This window comes from Hyla sarda, chromosome 2, assembly GCF_029499605.1.
Source record: "Hyla sarda isolate aHylSar1 chromosome 2, aHylSar1.hap1, whole genome shotgun sequence".
In the NCBI taxonomy this organism is placed as follows: domain Eukaryota; kingdom Metazoa; phylum Chordata; class Amphibia; order Anura; family Hylidae; genus Hyla; species Hyla sarda.
Window position 1 is genome coordinate 440,868,011 of NC_079190.1, and position 16,400 is coordinate 440,884,410.

General features: G+C 42.4%; 1 protein-coding gene across 1 annotated transcript in view; it reads left to right on the forward strand.

Moving 5' to 3' along the window:
- VEGFD (vascular endothelial growth factor D) overlaps window positions 1-16,400 on the forward strand; it is a 69,550-nt gene that overhangs the window by 10,414 nt on the left and 42,736 nt on the right. The window contains exon 2 of the mRNA XM_056560841.1: window positions 4,731-4,932. Coding sequence (XP_056416816.1) covers window positions 4,731-4,932 — 202 coding nt within the window. The remainder of the gene's footprint in view (window positions 1-4,730; window positions 4,933-16,400) is intronic.

Consider the following 16,400-nt stretch of genomic DNA (forward strand, 5'->3'; position numbering starts at 1 on the left):
ATACCAATCTCTCAGCTGATGGCTGTTTGCAAACTTATAAAATCATGTTTTCCTTCCAAGCTCAATATCCACAGAGGCTGTGCTGACACCCCCACCTTCTGTTGGAGGATGCCCCACACATGATCAATAGGGTTTAGATCTGGAGACATGCTTGGCCAGTCCATCAACTTTTCTCTCAGCTTCTTTAGCAAGGCAGTTGCTGACAGTCCTAACCCCCTTTAACCTCTGCAGCAATGCTGGCAGCACTCATACTTCTATTTCCCAAAGAAAACCTCTGGATATGACACTGAAAATGTGGACTCAACTTCTTCGGTCGACATTGGCGAGGCCTGTTTTGAGTAGAATCTGTTCTGGGAAACGGCTGTATGATCTTGTGCACCATGCTGCAGCTCAGTTAGGGTCTTGGCTATCTTCTGATAGCCTAGGCCACCTTTATGTAGAGCAGCAATTCTTTTTTTAAGATCCTCAGAGAGTTCTTTGTCATTAGGTGTCATTTTGGATTTTTAGTGACCTGTAATAGAAAGTGTGAGATAACGCCAAATTTAAGAGAACTGCTGCCAATTCCCACCTGAGACTTTCTAACACTACTCAGTCACATGACACTAGAGAGGGAAACTGGCTAATTGGGCCCAATTTGGACATTTTCAGTTGGGGTGTACTCATTTTTGTTGCCAAGGGTTTAGACATAAAAGGAGAAATAACTTACAGAGAATATTTTTTTCAAAAAGCCTGCGCTGCCAGAAAATAAAACAATAAATAGGTACCACCTGCCTCCCCTCCCCCGGTGTCCCGGTATCTTGCTTTATTCCTCCACGACCATCTTGTTCCTGGTTCAGCTGTGGTCAGTGTGCCACACTGCTGGTCAGCAAATCTCTGGCCACAGTGATATTCAGCCTCAGCCAATAGGCTGAGTATAAGTGTAATGCATTGATCATAGGCGACCGATGCCGTGGTTCAATGCATTACACTGCCGCTCAGCCTATTGCCGGCCGTTGGCGCGCTGAACATGGCTGGACCAGAAAGAAAACGGCGGTGGAGGATTAGAGCAAGAAGGTCTCCCAATGAGACTACTTCTTTAAATATATCCTGTATGGATGACGCGTCATACATTGGTCAAGATTATTAAAAACAAGAGCATTCACTAAAATGCACCTACTATAAAAGATGTTTTAGATGTAGAGAAACTCCTTCAACTGCAAGAAAACTGGAATACCCAGGGGAAACACAATCAAAGTGAAATCCTATAGACTCCAACGGATCCCTCATTCCAGCTATTATGGCATCTCTCAGACTTTAAATGAATAACTTTTGTTCATGTTGGCCAAAGTATATAATAAGAAATCTCATAGTGTCCCTCACAATTCTTGGGACTCAAATTGATTATGTAACGGCAGCCCCTCTGGAGCAGATACTTTAGCTAAAAGAAGAAAATGGTCTTGGTATTGAAACACTGACTTCTAAGCAGGGGTATATCTTGAAGTTCCTGGGCCCCAGTGAGAAATTTGTAACAGAGCCCACAATAATGGTGTCTCTCAATGTGACGAAAGGACCCTTGGGTTCCCTAAGGCAGAGGTCCCCAACCAAGTCCTCAGGGTCCACCAACTGTCCAGGCTTGGATTTTTTCCCCCTGATTTATTCTAAAGGAGTAACTGGGAATAAAAACAATGTTGGTGGGCCTTGAGTACTGTGTTGGGGGACCACTGCCTTAAAGGGGTACTCCGCTGCTCAGTGTTTGGAACAAACGCTCTTGATGCCATAACCCCGCCCCCTCATGATGTCACACCCCACCCCCTCAATGCAAGTCTATGGGAGGGGGCGTGACGGCTGTCACGCCCCCTCCCATAGACTTGCATTGAGGGGGCGGGGTGTGATGTCATGAGGGTGTGTGGCTATGACATCACAAACTCCCGGCGCCAACTCCAGCGTTCGGAACAGTTTGTTCCAAACTCAGAGCAGCAGAGTACTCCTTTAAGGCACCAAAGCCAAGGTGTTAGCTCAGGGACATCCATTTATCTAGAGGAATATTTACTTATTTTTACTTATGCAGTTTAAAAGAAGGCTAGAATGTGGACTGTAGTTGTATAGTAATATTTGATTTGATTAATAGGGGTTGTCCAATGAAAAACAACCTATCCCCTTTCCACAGGGAGACAATAAGCATTTCATTGCAGGGGGTCTGACCACTGGGACCCCCGCAATCTCCAGAACAGTGCCCTGACATTCTGCGGAAGACAGTCTATTCATTTCTATGGAAACATTGGAGATGCCCATCATTCTGCAGTGCTGCACTCGGATATCTCTGGCGCTCCCATAGAAAAAAAGGGAGTACGTGTCGTTTGCAGCACTCACTCTCTTTAGGAGTTGGGGTCCTTTTCTGGAGATCGCAAGGGATCCCATCAGTCAGACCCTTCACGATTAGACACTTATCAGTGATATCAAATACATTGTTTTTCACTGAAAATGCAGTGTAGATTAACCGATACATTGTACTGTACAGACACAAAGACAAGTGCGTTCCATTGGGGGGCTGTTAAAGAGGTTATCCAGGAAAAAACTTTTTTTTATATATCAACAGAGTTGTAAATTACTTCTATTAAAAAATCTTAATCCTTTCAGTACTTACGAGCTGCTGAAGTTGAGTTGTTCTTTTCTGTCTAAGTGCTCTCTGATGACACCTGTCTCGGGAACCGCCCAGTTTAGAAGCAAATCCCCATAGCAAATCCCCATACCTCTTCTACTCTGTGCAGTTCCCAAGCTCCCAAGCTGTAACGCCCCCCTCCCATAGCCTTGCATTGAGGGGGCGGGGTGTGACATCATGAGGGGCGAGGCGATGATGTCACGAGCTCCCAGCGCTGGCTCTAAGCGTTTGAAAACATTCTGTTCCAAACGCTGAGCAGCTTTTTGACTCCAGCAATGTATCATACAGTGTCTGTAGGAATGCAGGAGTCATAGGGGTTAAAAGTAAAAAAAAAAGTGACCTAGGTAACAGCATGATACAAACTTTTGTGTTACTGATCCTCTAAGTACAGGTTCACATTTTAGGGTGGCCTTTGGTTTGGTGTTTTTTATAGAAAAAATGTAATGTAAAGAGTTTATTAGGTTGCTTTTGCAATAATATATCCTCCTCTGTCTATAACTCCTAGGTACAGAAACTCTGCCCCACACATTTCCCTTCATTCCACTAATATAAGACCATTAAAATAGAAGCAACGGACATGGAGACAGTGCTCAGAGCCAAATTTATATTTATAGCCAACAACAATTCCTCTTTTATAATGTAAATTCATTTTTTTCCTGGGGCATAATAAAAAAGAAATGGCATACTTGTCTACCCTGGTCCTCTGCAGCTCCTGAGGTGATGCCATTCCCTCTCCTTCTCATCACCCTTCTTCCTGTTTCTCAGACAAACTTGTTTGAACAGTGAATGCCTGCCCCATCAATCACTAGCCGCAGCATCCCATCTCAGTCAGTGACTGTCTAAGCGGGCATTCACTGCCAACACTTGCCTGTCTCAAAAGTAATAAGTAGAAGTACAAGTGAGGAACTCAATGACTTCACATCAGAAGCTTCAGGGGACCAGGGTAGACGAGTATGTCTGTTTTTAATATCAACATTTTTGTTGCCTATATAACCCCATTATGCTAGGCTACCCGATGCAGTTTCTGTGCAGATTCCATTTAATAAAGTGCCATTTTTTTTTTTTTTTATATTCCATTTGAAAGACAGGTGAAATGAGCCATTATGGTGAAAGGACATTAAAGGGGTTATCCAGGAAAAAAACTTTTTTTTTTATATATCAACTGGCTCCAGAAAGAAGATTTATAAATTACTTCTATAAAAAAAATCTTAATCCTTTCAGTAGTTATGAGCTGCTGAAGTTGAGTTGTTCTTTGCTGTCTAAGTGCTCTCTGATGACAAGTGTCTGGGGAACCACCTAGTTTAGAAGCAAACCCCCTTAGCAAACCTCTTCTACTCTGTGCAGTTCCTGAGACAAGCAGAGATGTCAGCAGAGAGCACTGTTGCCAGACAGAAAACAACTCAACTTCAGCAGCAGACAATTATTATAGAAGTAATTTACCAATCTGTTTAACTTTCTGGAGCCAGTTGATATAAAAACCTTTTTTTTCCTAGAATACCCCTTTAAACTGGCATACTATCCCTTCCTCCTACAGTGTTTTTCTTTTCTTACTTGAACAGGATTCTATATTTAAATAAAAAACACATTCCAGCCACATGACAGTGCTGTATAACAACAAGATACACTATACTCACCTTGCCATGTCCAGCACTGGTGCCCTGGTCCTCCCCGATCCCTCTGTTTTCTTACCCTGATGACATGCTCTCCTGTCTCTGCTGATGACTATGTATGTCTCTGTCTCTGCTGATGACTATTGTGTAAGACTATTTCTGTTGTTTATCAGTATACATGTTTCCACAAGGATAGCATCAAACTGCTTAGAATTTTAAAGTGAACCAGATGCCCTGTATATTTTGGAATGTGTTCCTGGAAGTATTCTATGAAAGAAGGGATTTATAGAAAGAATTTGCTGTTAAATAACATGTTAATTACATTTCTGTGTTATTGGAATGTTGTTATTCAGTGCGACAGCATGAACACAGTGCCATCTCACTGAACAATGTGTGTGGACTACTATGATCTTTAACACTTATCAATTGACCGTTGATACTAAGTACCAATACCTAATAGTTAACCATGTTATTCCTTGTAGGGAGTGACGCAGAGTGAGTTAGAACAGAGGATCAGATCTGCTGCAAACCTTGAAGAGCTGCTACGTATCACTCACCCCAGGGAGTTAAAGTTATGGAGATGCCGGACCAAACTCAAGTCCTACATCAGCACTGACACCAGGTCAGGGCCCCACCGCTCAACCAGATTTGCTGCAGCATTCTATGACATTGAAATACTAAAAGGTACATATAAGGGGTTGTCCACTCCTATGGAAATTAAGTTTAAAGGAATATTCCCATCTCAACTTGTTATTCCCATGGATATTAGATAACAAGTTGATCGGTGAGGGTCCAACCACTGGGACCCCCATTATTCCCCAAAACAGGGGGAAAAATGTCCACAGATAAATGGTCCATGCCAGTGCAGCACTCCATTCATTCTTCATGGGGCGGACAAATAATTTGAAGTTCAGCACTCAGCAGATTCATCGAAAATAAATGGAGCAATGGCCCCACACGTAGTGTACACCATTTTTTCCAGGGATAATTTTTTCCCCATTCTCAGCATCAGTGGGATACCAGCTCTTGGCCCCTCACCAACTAGTTTGTTATTCCTATACATAAGATAGTGGATAACAAGTTGAGCAGAGAATTCACTGTAATTGTTCTATTATGAAAAGTTGTGTTGTTTGCAAATACTTTTACATTTCAATTAATCACAATTTTTATTAAAGGGGTAGTCCAGTGGTGAAAAACTTATCCCCTATACTAAGGATAGGGGATACGTTTCAGATCGTGGGGGGTCCGACTGCTGGGGCCCCCTGCCATTTCCTGTAAGGGGCCCTGGCTCGCTGGCCAGATAGCGGGTGTCAACCACCGCATGAAGCAGGGGCCGACACGCCCCCTCAATTCATCACTGTGGCAGAGCCGGAGATTGCCGAAGGCAGCGCTCCGGCTCTGCCATAGAGTTGTATTGAGGGGACGTGTCAGCCGCCGCTTTGTGCGGTGGTCAACACGCCCCCTTCCCGTGGGCTGTCAGGGCCCCTTACAGGAGATCGCAGAGGGCCCCGCGATCTGAAACTCATCCCCTATCCTTAGGATAGGGGATAAGGTTTTCACCACTGGATATCTCCTTTAAGTGCTTGGAGACTGAAAACTCATCTTGATAAATTTCTGCTCATACAGTACAACTGAGTGTTTGCTACAATGTGTCAGTAAAAGCAATCAGCTGGGGGCCAGGTGAGAGGATTTCCTCCAATCAGCACAGGTTTTCAGCCTCCACATGTCAACAATTCAAAAACTATGAAAAATTAAAAAAATAAATAAATAAATACAAAGTATATAAAGAAAACTTTTTCAAAACTTATTATTCAATATCCAAAGAATACAAGAAGTATATATGCACTCACCGCACAGATGGTGTCTAGGCCATCAGAAGTCTGGGATTACGGGGTCATTCGTGCAGACGCTTGTGTGGAGCGCTCAGAGGCAACGCCACACAAGCGTCTGCACGGATGACCCAGTAATCCCGGACTTCTGAACGCCTAGACACCATCTGTGCGGTGAGTGCATATATACTTCTTGTATTCTTTGGATTATTGATACCTTATCTTAGTATATGCCCCCCCGCAGATGTCATTTGTATTGGATCGTGAGGAATACTGCTGTTGCGCTAAGAAGTATGTATCCAGGAGGAACTTGATATATTACTATACAGTGTGTGCCCTTCTTTTCCCCTCTTACTATTAGTTCTTATTATATAATATGCTTTGTTTACCTGGCGAATAACAAGCTCTATATAGTAATCTCCAAAAAATGGTATCCTCATAAAAATTACAGGGGGCGATATGGTATATAGAAACTACGAAGAAACTCAAAGTCTCAGCATGACAAGCCACACATAGTGATGCCACTCATTGTACCCCCACCACTGTCGTTCCAACGCCCACTGGTTTCCAGCTTATGTCCACTTCCTGGCCCTATCGTGACACAAAGAACATTTCTGGAAATGCCCACTCAGCCAATTACTGCCAGGGCCGGACTGGCTTATTGGGATACTGGGGAAATTCCCGGTAGGCCGTGGGCCGGCTGGCCAATGCGGCAGTGTCAAGAAGGCGCTGTGTAGGATCGGGAGGCAGAGGATAAAGCCGCTCTGCCTCCAGCTCTCATTCATTAAAATGCTGACCCTTTTGCATAGGAGCCGTTTCTGTAGGAGCCCGGACATCTCTTTAAGGGGTGCTGGAGTAACCCTTTAGGGTGGTCACACACATTAGATTATTGTCACGTTACTTTACGATTTTGTCAGGATTGACTGACCATCTAATCTATATGAGGGCAAATCCCAGCTACAGTTCTCTAGCTGTTGCTGGGAGTTGCAGTTCGGCAACAGCTGGAGAGCCACACTTCCAAGATCATTGGTATAGACCAGTGATCTCCAAACTGCATGCTGGGAGTTGTAGTTTTGCAACATCTGGAGGTCCACAATTTGCAGACCAATACTATTCATGTTTGATATAATTCCCTTATATAGAATATCTGCAGTGAATGTATAGAGACATCTGAGGTCATATCCTTTCATGAAGATTAGTTTGCCTAAGTCATATTTGGGGAAATTCACATCAAAAGGAAATGTTAATGATCTGACCGGAAGAATGTCTGTAGACTGATAAGTGGTGTTCTGTGACGGCTGACGCACATGAAAAATGCCGTCTACCAAACTGTGCAAGGATCTAGCTTAGCCCATGTCTTGGACATGAACCACTAAGTCTGTGAACAGCGTGAGAACCACAATGTGTCTGATCTACACAGCGATGGGAACGGTTCTTACTGCAGATAATGTAGTGTAATCTGTTATAAATAGGGCACATGGTTAGGATATGTTAGTCTGCATAAGCTACCAAAGTCAATGTGATATAAATATGGAACAGTCTAGTTCTTATACCCATTACATGACTGTGGAAGGACCATCGAGGGCACACTAACTTGGCATACTGATGTTTAGATGCAGAACAGGATGTATCTATCTACTTGTAGATCATCAAATCCTTGAAATAGCCCTTGGAGGAAGGAGTAGACGCTTCTCGGCATTTCTTAGCAACACTACCCCTTTGCTCTTACAACTAAGTTCTATTTTATTCTGTAGACAATCTTCAAGTGGACGGATGCTTCTTCTAGCTTGTTTGTTGAATGTGCTGTACAAATCATTTAAAGGGGTACTCCACTGGCCAGTGGAGACAGCGTGCACACAGCGTTCGGAGCTAAATGTTCCAAACGTAGCCGGAACACTGGGCAGTGGAGTACCCCTTTAGGCAGAAGAGGATGTATCCATCTGTGGTGGCGGGGTGTGAGGTGCAGGGCAGATGTTGTTACCCTAGGGGCAGATGGCATTAACCCCTTGTATTTGTTAAGCCAATAACCACCCGAAGGTATACCGCTGGATCCTGGGCAAGGCACGGGGGCAATAAAGACTCAGACGCTAAGTTAAGGACAACGGTAGCTTTACTGAGGGTAGACAGTTGGTAAATAGTGTTGAGCGGCATAGGCCATATTCGAATTCGTCATATATTCGCGAATATTCACATATTCCTTATATCCCCGTTTTATTTTCGCATATGCGTAAAATTCGCGTAGGCGAAAATTAGCATATACAAAATTAGCACACGCGCAAATTCGCATATGCGAAAATTAGCATATGCAGATTTTCGCATATGCGAATTTTCGCGCGCCAGTCTCGCATAGTAGTATTACAGCCTTCTTTACACCACACAAGCTGGAAGCAGAGAGGGGTGATCACTGTGATGTGTACTGTGAAGAAAAAAAAACCAAAAAAAACCCGAATATTCGTAATTACGAATATATAGTGCTATATTCGCGAATTCGCGAATATGCGATATTCGCGAATAATATTTGAATTGCGAATATTCGCGAGCAACACTATTGGTAAAGTCTATACAGTAAAGTCTGCTGCGCATCAGCCATCTTCTTGCTCTCACCAGTAAATTCCGCAAGACTGAAGAGGAGGTCTGGCTCCACTTCCTATACCGGTCTCCAGCAAAATGGCCGCTGGCTGGAACTTCGTCATCAGCAGGGCCTGGGACCGGAAGTGATTCAGCGGCGCGTCCTCTTCTTCCACTTCCCCAGCAACAAGGGGTGAACCTCTTGAGTTCCACTTAGGACTAGGAACTGACTTGGCTTCCACTCCCAGGGGCAGGACGTTGGCTCTGGCAGGATCCTTCCGCACACTTTTCCTACAACAGATTAACCCTTTCAGGTATGGTGGCAGACATCTTTGCACGTAACATTGCTTCAGTACAGATATTGCACATAGTGTTCATGACTTTAGAGTTATTCTCAATAGCAGATAACAGTCTTTTCTTCACCTCCCCCTCTATTTCACAAGTGCCCATACACTTTCTGGCGCAAACTTTATTCTCATCGTCATGGGATTTTCAGACATTACTTGACACAGTTCAGACTGAGGGAGGACTTGTGGCATAAGGCACACACCCGTATCCTGTTTTTGACGCCAAAAGTTGTGGTGGCGGGGTGTGAGGTGCAGGGCAGATGTTGTTACCCTAGGGGCAGATGGCATTAACCCCTTGTATTCGTGAGGCCAGGGCATGGTTTAGCCTATAACCACCCGAAGGTATACCACTGGATCCTGGGCTAGGCACGGGGGCAATAACGACTCCGACGCCAACTTACGGACAACGGTAGCTTTACTAAGGGTAGACAGTTGGTAAAGTCTATACAGTTCAGCCAGGGCCCAAGGAGGTGACCAGTGACTCAGAGACCTTAAGGGCTTACTGGGACATGTAGTAGGACTGGGCAATTTAGTGCAGGCCACGTTGCTTGACAATTTGACAGAGACTGACTTGACTGATGACGGACAAAGCTGCAGGTTTAGCTTGCTTGCACTTAACTGTGGCTGCAGGACTTGAGTTGAGGCGTCCAATACTCTGGACACACACTCTAGGCACGACTGCACTGGACCTCAGCAACAAGAGCTCTAAGCTCCAAGAGAGAGAAGCTAGCTCAACCCAGGGCTCATATAGGGGAGACTAGCAGGAAGCCCATAGGTCACATGGTATAACTCTTAAAGTGATAACACATTTTATACAGTACAACATATTTACAATGGGAAAACTACTGCAGGGGGCCCTGGGGACACTGAAGGAGGCTGCGTGACAGGGAAGCAGGAGTATGGGGTAACTCCTCCCATACTGGGCCACCGCACATCTACGTGTAGACCATCAAAGTATGATCACTATTGATGCCACCCCTGGAATGAACCACTGCTTCATGGTTCTTACAGTCATTGGCACCCCTGAAATTTTTCAAGAAAGGGAAGTATTTCTCACAGAAAAGGATTGCAGTAACACATGTTTTGCTATACACATGTTTATTTTCTTTGTGTGTATTGGAACTAAACCAAAAAAGGGAGGAAAAAAAAGCAAATTGGACATAATGTCACAGCAAACTCCAAAAATGGTCTGGACAAAATTATTGGCACCCTTAACTAAATATTTTGTCACTTCCTATAACCATCAATACGCTTCTTACACCTCTCAGCCAGAATGTTGGACCACTCTTCCTTTGCAAACTGCTTCAGGTCTCTCTTATTGAAAGAGCGCCTTTTACCAACAGCAATTTTAAGATCCCTCCACAGGTGTTCAATGGGATTTAGATCTGGACTCATTGCTGGCCACTTAAGAACTCTCCAGCGCTTTGTTGCCATCCATTTCTGGGTGCTTTTTGACATATGTTTGGGGATCATTGTCCTGCTGGAAGACCCAAGATCTTGGGCACAAACCCAGCTTTCTGACATTGGGCTGTACAGTGCGACCCAAAATCCGTTGGTAATCCTCAGATTTCATGATGCCTTGCACACATTCAACCCAGTGCCAGCAGCAAAACAACCTCAAAACATCATTGAACCTCCACCATATTTCACTCTAGGTACTGTGTTCTTTTCTTTGTAGGCCTCATTCCATTTTCGGTAAACAGTAGAATGATGTGCTTTACCAAAAAGCTCTATCTTGGTTTCATTTGTCCACAAGACATTTTCCCAGAAAGATTTTGGCTTACTCAAGTTCATTTTGGCAAAATGTAGTCTTACTTTTTTATGTCTCTGTGTCAGCAGTGGGGTCCTCCTGGGTCTCCTGCCATAGCGTTTCATTTCACTTAAATATCGATGGATAGTTCGCGATGACACTGATGCTCCCTGAGCCTGCAGGACAGCTTGAATATCTTTGGAACTTGTCTGGGGCTGCTTATCCCCCATCCGGACTATCTTATGTTGACACCTTTCATCAATTTTTCTCTTCCAACCACCCCCAGGGAGATTAGCTACAGTGCCATGGGTTGCAAACTTCTTGATAATGTTGCACACTGTGGACAAAGGCAAATCTAGATCTGTGGAGATGGACTTGTAACCTTTAGATTGTTGATATTTTTCCAAAATTTTGGTTCTCAAGTCCTCAGACAGTTCTCTTCTCCTCGTTCTGTTATCCATGCTTAGTGTGGCACACACAGACACACAATGCAAAGACTAAGTGAACTTCTCTCCTTTTTATCTGCTTTCAGGGGTGATTTTTAGAATGCCCACACCTGTTACTTGCCCCAGGTGAGTTTAATGGAGCATCACATGCGTGAAACAATCTTATTTATCCACAATTTTGAAAGGGTGCCAATAATTTTGTCCAGCCCATTTTTGGAGTTTGGTGTGACATTATGTCCAATGTGTGTGTTTTTTTCCTCCCTTTTTAGGGTTAGTTCCAATACACACAAGGGAATAAACATGTGTATAGCAAAACATTTGTTACTGCAATTCTTTTCTGTGAGAAATACTAAATTTTTGAAAAAAAAATTCAGGGGTGCAAACATTTACAGCCATAATTGTATGAATACGTATTATTGTATTCTTTAGGCAATCTTTAAGTAGATGGATACTTCCTCTACAGGTTGTTTGTATAAATCTCTATACAACTCATTTACATTTAAAGAGGTTATCCAACGTGATGGACTACTCTCCAGATAGTCCATCTATATGTGATTGGTGGGGGGGGGGGGGGGGGTGAGGGGTGCAACACCCGGCACTGATCAGCTGTGTGCAGAGGTTGCGGCGCTTGTGCAGGTGCTCAGCCTTGTAAATGTTTACTGGGGCTTGTCATTGCATGCGCCATACATATGGGAGGAGAGGTGAAAGGAACTGCAGCGTTGTTCCATTCTCTAGAACAGCGCTCACAAGGCTGATGTTGACTACTAAACATGACTGTACATGAGGCCACAATATACCTATTAGAATGCTTTATTATAAGTCACCACAAAATTGACATATTTGGTTTTATAAGGCTCTGTTCACATATGCATCATGGCAGCTCTTACAGTATGATCAAACACCTCCTATATAGAAACCCCACCAAAATACCACACAACAAACAATTGTAGTGCATAAGTGAAAAATATTATTTTTATTGATACACATATAGAGACAAAAGATAATGAACTCCAACTGATCCCATAAAAACACATAGAAACAAAAAGACAATTAAAACTGATATGAGAGGGGGAACAAGTGCAATCCATATTGTTATAATCAAATATCACAATACTAAATAGTATTACCAGATACTAAAGTAACAATCTACTTCATAATATGTGCCAATGATGAAGTATGAGATGGTAATTGCGATCAAGCAATTGAACTAACAATTAAAGGGGTAGTCTTCTGAAAAGTATTTCCAGTCTGTTGTGCCCGGGCTGCAAAAAAAAAAGAAAGAAAGGAAACTTTAACTCACCTTCCTCCCTTCCCCCATAGTGCCGCTACAGCTGTTCGGTCCTCCGGTCTTCTTCCTTCTTTCTTATGCACGGATCATCACACGGTGCTCAGCCTATCACGGGTTGAGGCGGGAAATCCCTGCGGCCAGTGATAGGCTGAGCGCAGTGTGAAGATCCAAGCGCAGAGAAGAAGGAAGAAGACTGGAGGACCGAACAGCTGTAGCGGCGCTACGGGGGAACGGAGGAAGGTGAGTTAAAGTTTGCTTTCTTTTTTTTTTTACAGCCCCAGCCCGGATACAACAGACTGGAAATTCTTTTCAGAAGACTACCCCTTTAATATTACATCTTATTGCACAAATGCCCATAATGTAAACATAATGAAGGAGACAATACAATACCTGGGAAGTTCACTCGTGTTCCCCCACCGAACCCAACATGTTTCACTGTCCTGCTTCCTCCAGGAACAGAAGCCAAGATACTTTAACAGATCAGTTTTATATTGGGTTCCAATGGTGCCAAACAGACGTTAATGACTTATAATGGGTTTTATATAAAAAAAAATGATATTATTTCCATTAAATCTGATAAAACTGCCAAAGGGAGAACCAAACAGCAGTGTGGACAGAACCTAAGATATTGGTTACATTTCAGTATAAGTTATTGTCACATTCAATTCTTTCCTTGCTTTTAACAACAGCTATGTCAAATTTAGTATTTTCTTTTTTTTACCTAATTAATATGTACATAAAGAAAGTGTCCTCAAGATAAAAGCCTACAATGTATCCTACAAACAGAAGAAAATATGTTTAATATAACCTAATGTTTCTAAGAGTTTATCTGTTTGTCTCCTTTGGTGTTTTTAAGATTTACTGACACTTTATCTGCTTCTATGACCTTTCAGATGTTTAGTGGATGTTTTAGAACCAGATGCTGACAGCTTCCCCATTAATGTACTAACACTATATGTATTATTCTGTGCTCCTTTTTATATAGGGTTACTATTTAGATTAATTCAAGCTAGTAATATGTCAAATTGTAGACTTTATTTATCAGGATCAGAAACACACTTCCTGTTTTAGCGCCAAGCTCCAACAGTAACACAATAAGTTAATATATTATAATCCGTCATTCCTGTTATTAGAGCATAAGTTACTAGACTAAATATTTCTACCATTGGCTCATAACTGTAAGATTGTTCACCACAAGTATAAATAAAAGCACTTTGTAACAGTAGACTTGTTTCCCTGTAACAGTGCACCATGTGGCTTGGAGACAATTTATACATGACCGAATCAATGAATCTTGAAGGGACTATCCAGGATTAGAAAAAATACCTCCTTTCTACCAAAACCACTTCCAGACCTGTGATGTGATATTATTAGGAGATGCTATAATTGTATAGCCCCCACAATCCTCAGAATAAAGGAGCCACAGCACTTAAGCTGTTCATCTTTGACTGATTTTCTTTTTTTGCACATAACCACAACACTGCCCCTTTAAGTGATAATTTAAAGCATTACTGTCACTTTAAAAAAGACCCCCCCCCCCCCTCAACTTCCTCGTCCGTCAGTAGTACACATAGTATATACATGGAATACACATAGGAGAGATTATAGCTTATATAGCTTATAGCAACCGATCCTAGGATGTTAGAAACACCATAAAAAAATGGATAAGCTACATCTAGTGTCAAGCAGTATGTTATGATGTTTGTTGTGTACAAATAAAACACTAGACACATATGGTGTGGATGAGCATTAGCAGGGCCATGCCTGTGGACAATTTTTTGAGATGGCACAGTGTTTTCCTTGAACCATTTAACAATTTTGTTATCTCACTGCTACAATTTATCTTGACCCAAAATTATTCCCCCTTTAAGATATACCACCAAAACAGTTTCTTGGGATGGATAGGCTAGATACAGAGTGGCACAAGGATTCAGGTACAAAACGTTTTTTTCATAAATGGCACTCTTGAATATCGATCAAATTGTTTGCCCCTTCCAACACTGGTATAATGTTGACGCCCTAAAGGGATCTCTCGAAGCTTTGCAGCTGCCAAGTGGATAATGAGTCTTGCTATCCAGGCTTCTTTTTCTTTCTGCTGACTCCTTTGCTGCTGACTCCTTTGGGTGCCAAAATGCAAGGCCCAAATTCATCACAGACCTTACTGTTACATCTTGTCTGGACTGGCTCCTGTTCTCAACTTGAGGAGCAGATCAGATGGATTAATATAAACGAGATCGGCCTAAGATTTACGTTTGAAATTAGTGATACCAGTCTACCCTACCTGGATGTGGTTATTACAAAAAATTTGCAAGGGGGCCTTGATAACAGCATCTACCGCAAATCCACAGCCACCAACAGTCTCCTGAGGTGGAAGACTGAGGTGGGCCCCTCAATCGAGGGATCCCTAAGGGGCAGTATCTCCGCCTCAGGAGTAATTGTTCCTCAGTGGCAGAATACAAACATAGGTTTACCAACCGTGGCTATCCATGTTACATTTTATCTTCAGCCTATGAAAACACTTTGAGTAAAAACAGAGAAGAACTTCTTATTTCTCAACCCAAGACGTCTAACCCTAAGGAAGCCCGCATTATAGGGACATATTACAAGGCGAATCGGCAGATTCGCAACATCATGGAGAAATATTGGGACATACTTATGATGGACCCTGATCTGAGTGATATCATACAGTCTCACCCCCAAATAACTTTTCAGAGGGGGAAGTACCTTGAGGACCATCTTACACATAGTCATCTAACTCCACCACAAACTGTGAGGACCTGGATGAACAAAATTATTTTGAGTGTGGGAGATGCAAGGCCTGTGAGTTTATGGTGAAAAACAATACTTTTTCATCTATGGTCACCGGCCAAATTTACAAAATTCTGGACTCCATTAATTGCTCCACTAGGGGAGAGGTATATATGGTTACATGTACTTGTCCACTCTCCTATGTGGGGAAGACAGTCCGAGAATTAAGGCGCAGAGTGTTAGAACACGTGGGTGATATCAGAAATTATAGAGACACATCTGTAGCCAGACATATCGCCCCCCACCATAGTGGTAACCCCTTTATTCTTAGTTTTAGGGGTATTGATAAAATTAAGCCATCTGCACGGGGGGGGGGGGGGGGGACACACATAGACCGGACACTACTACAGCGTGAATGTAGATGGATTGCACAATTGCAGACAGTGGCCCCCCGGGCCTAAATGAACAGATTAATTATGCTCCGTTTTTGTAATTCATCATTTTCTGTGATGGATACCATCCTGAGACTGTCTAGCTGTCAATCATTAGTAGAAATCATTAGTAGTGTCTTAGTGTAAGATCTAAAATTTTGCGTAATAGCATTCTATAATGAAACTTACCGTTCCTATACCCACTGTCACCTCCGCACGAACTTTACCCCTTAATGATTAAAATAAGTGACCTATATTTAGACTCACCTTCAGGACATCTGGTTTTGAGAGTACAAGTAGTAAATATTGTGGTCCTTATCCTATGGACATGGCATACTGGTAAAAAATTAATGAATGGGGTTCCCCAGCATGAATGATTAACATACAGATAATTTTAATACTACTGTTCATCACCCTACATGGGATGTGTACATATAGTTGTATAATCATTAGTGTTGCTCACAAATATTCATAATGCAAATTTTTTCACGAATATCAACACTTCACGATTTCGCGAATATTTAGAATATAGTGCTATATATTCATAATGATGAATATTCTTTTTTGTGTTTTTTCACATGCAAATTTTTATGCGAATTTTCCATGCAAATTTTCGCATGAAAAAAAGTGAACAAACATAGCGAATATGCCAATTTCGCGAACATAGGACTAAAAATTGTCAATATATTTACAAAATATCGCGAATTCGAATATGGCCCCTGCTGCTCATCACTAATAATCATAT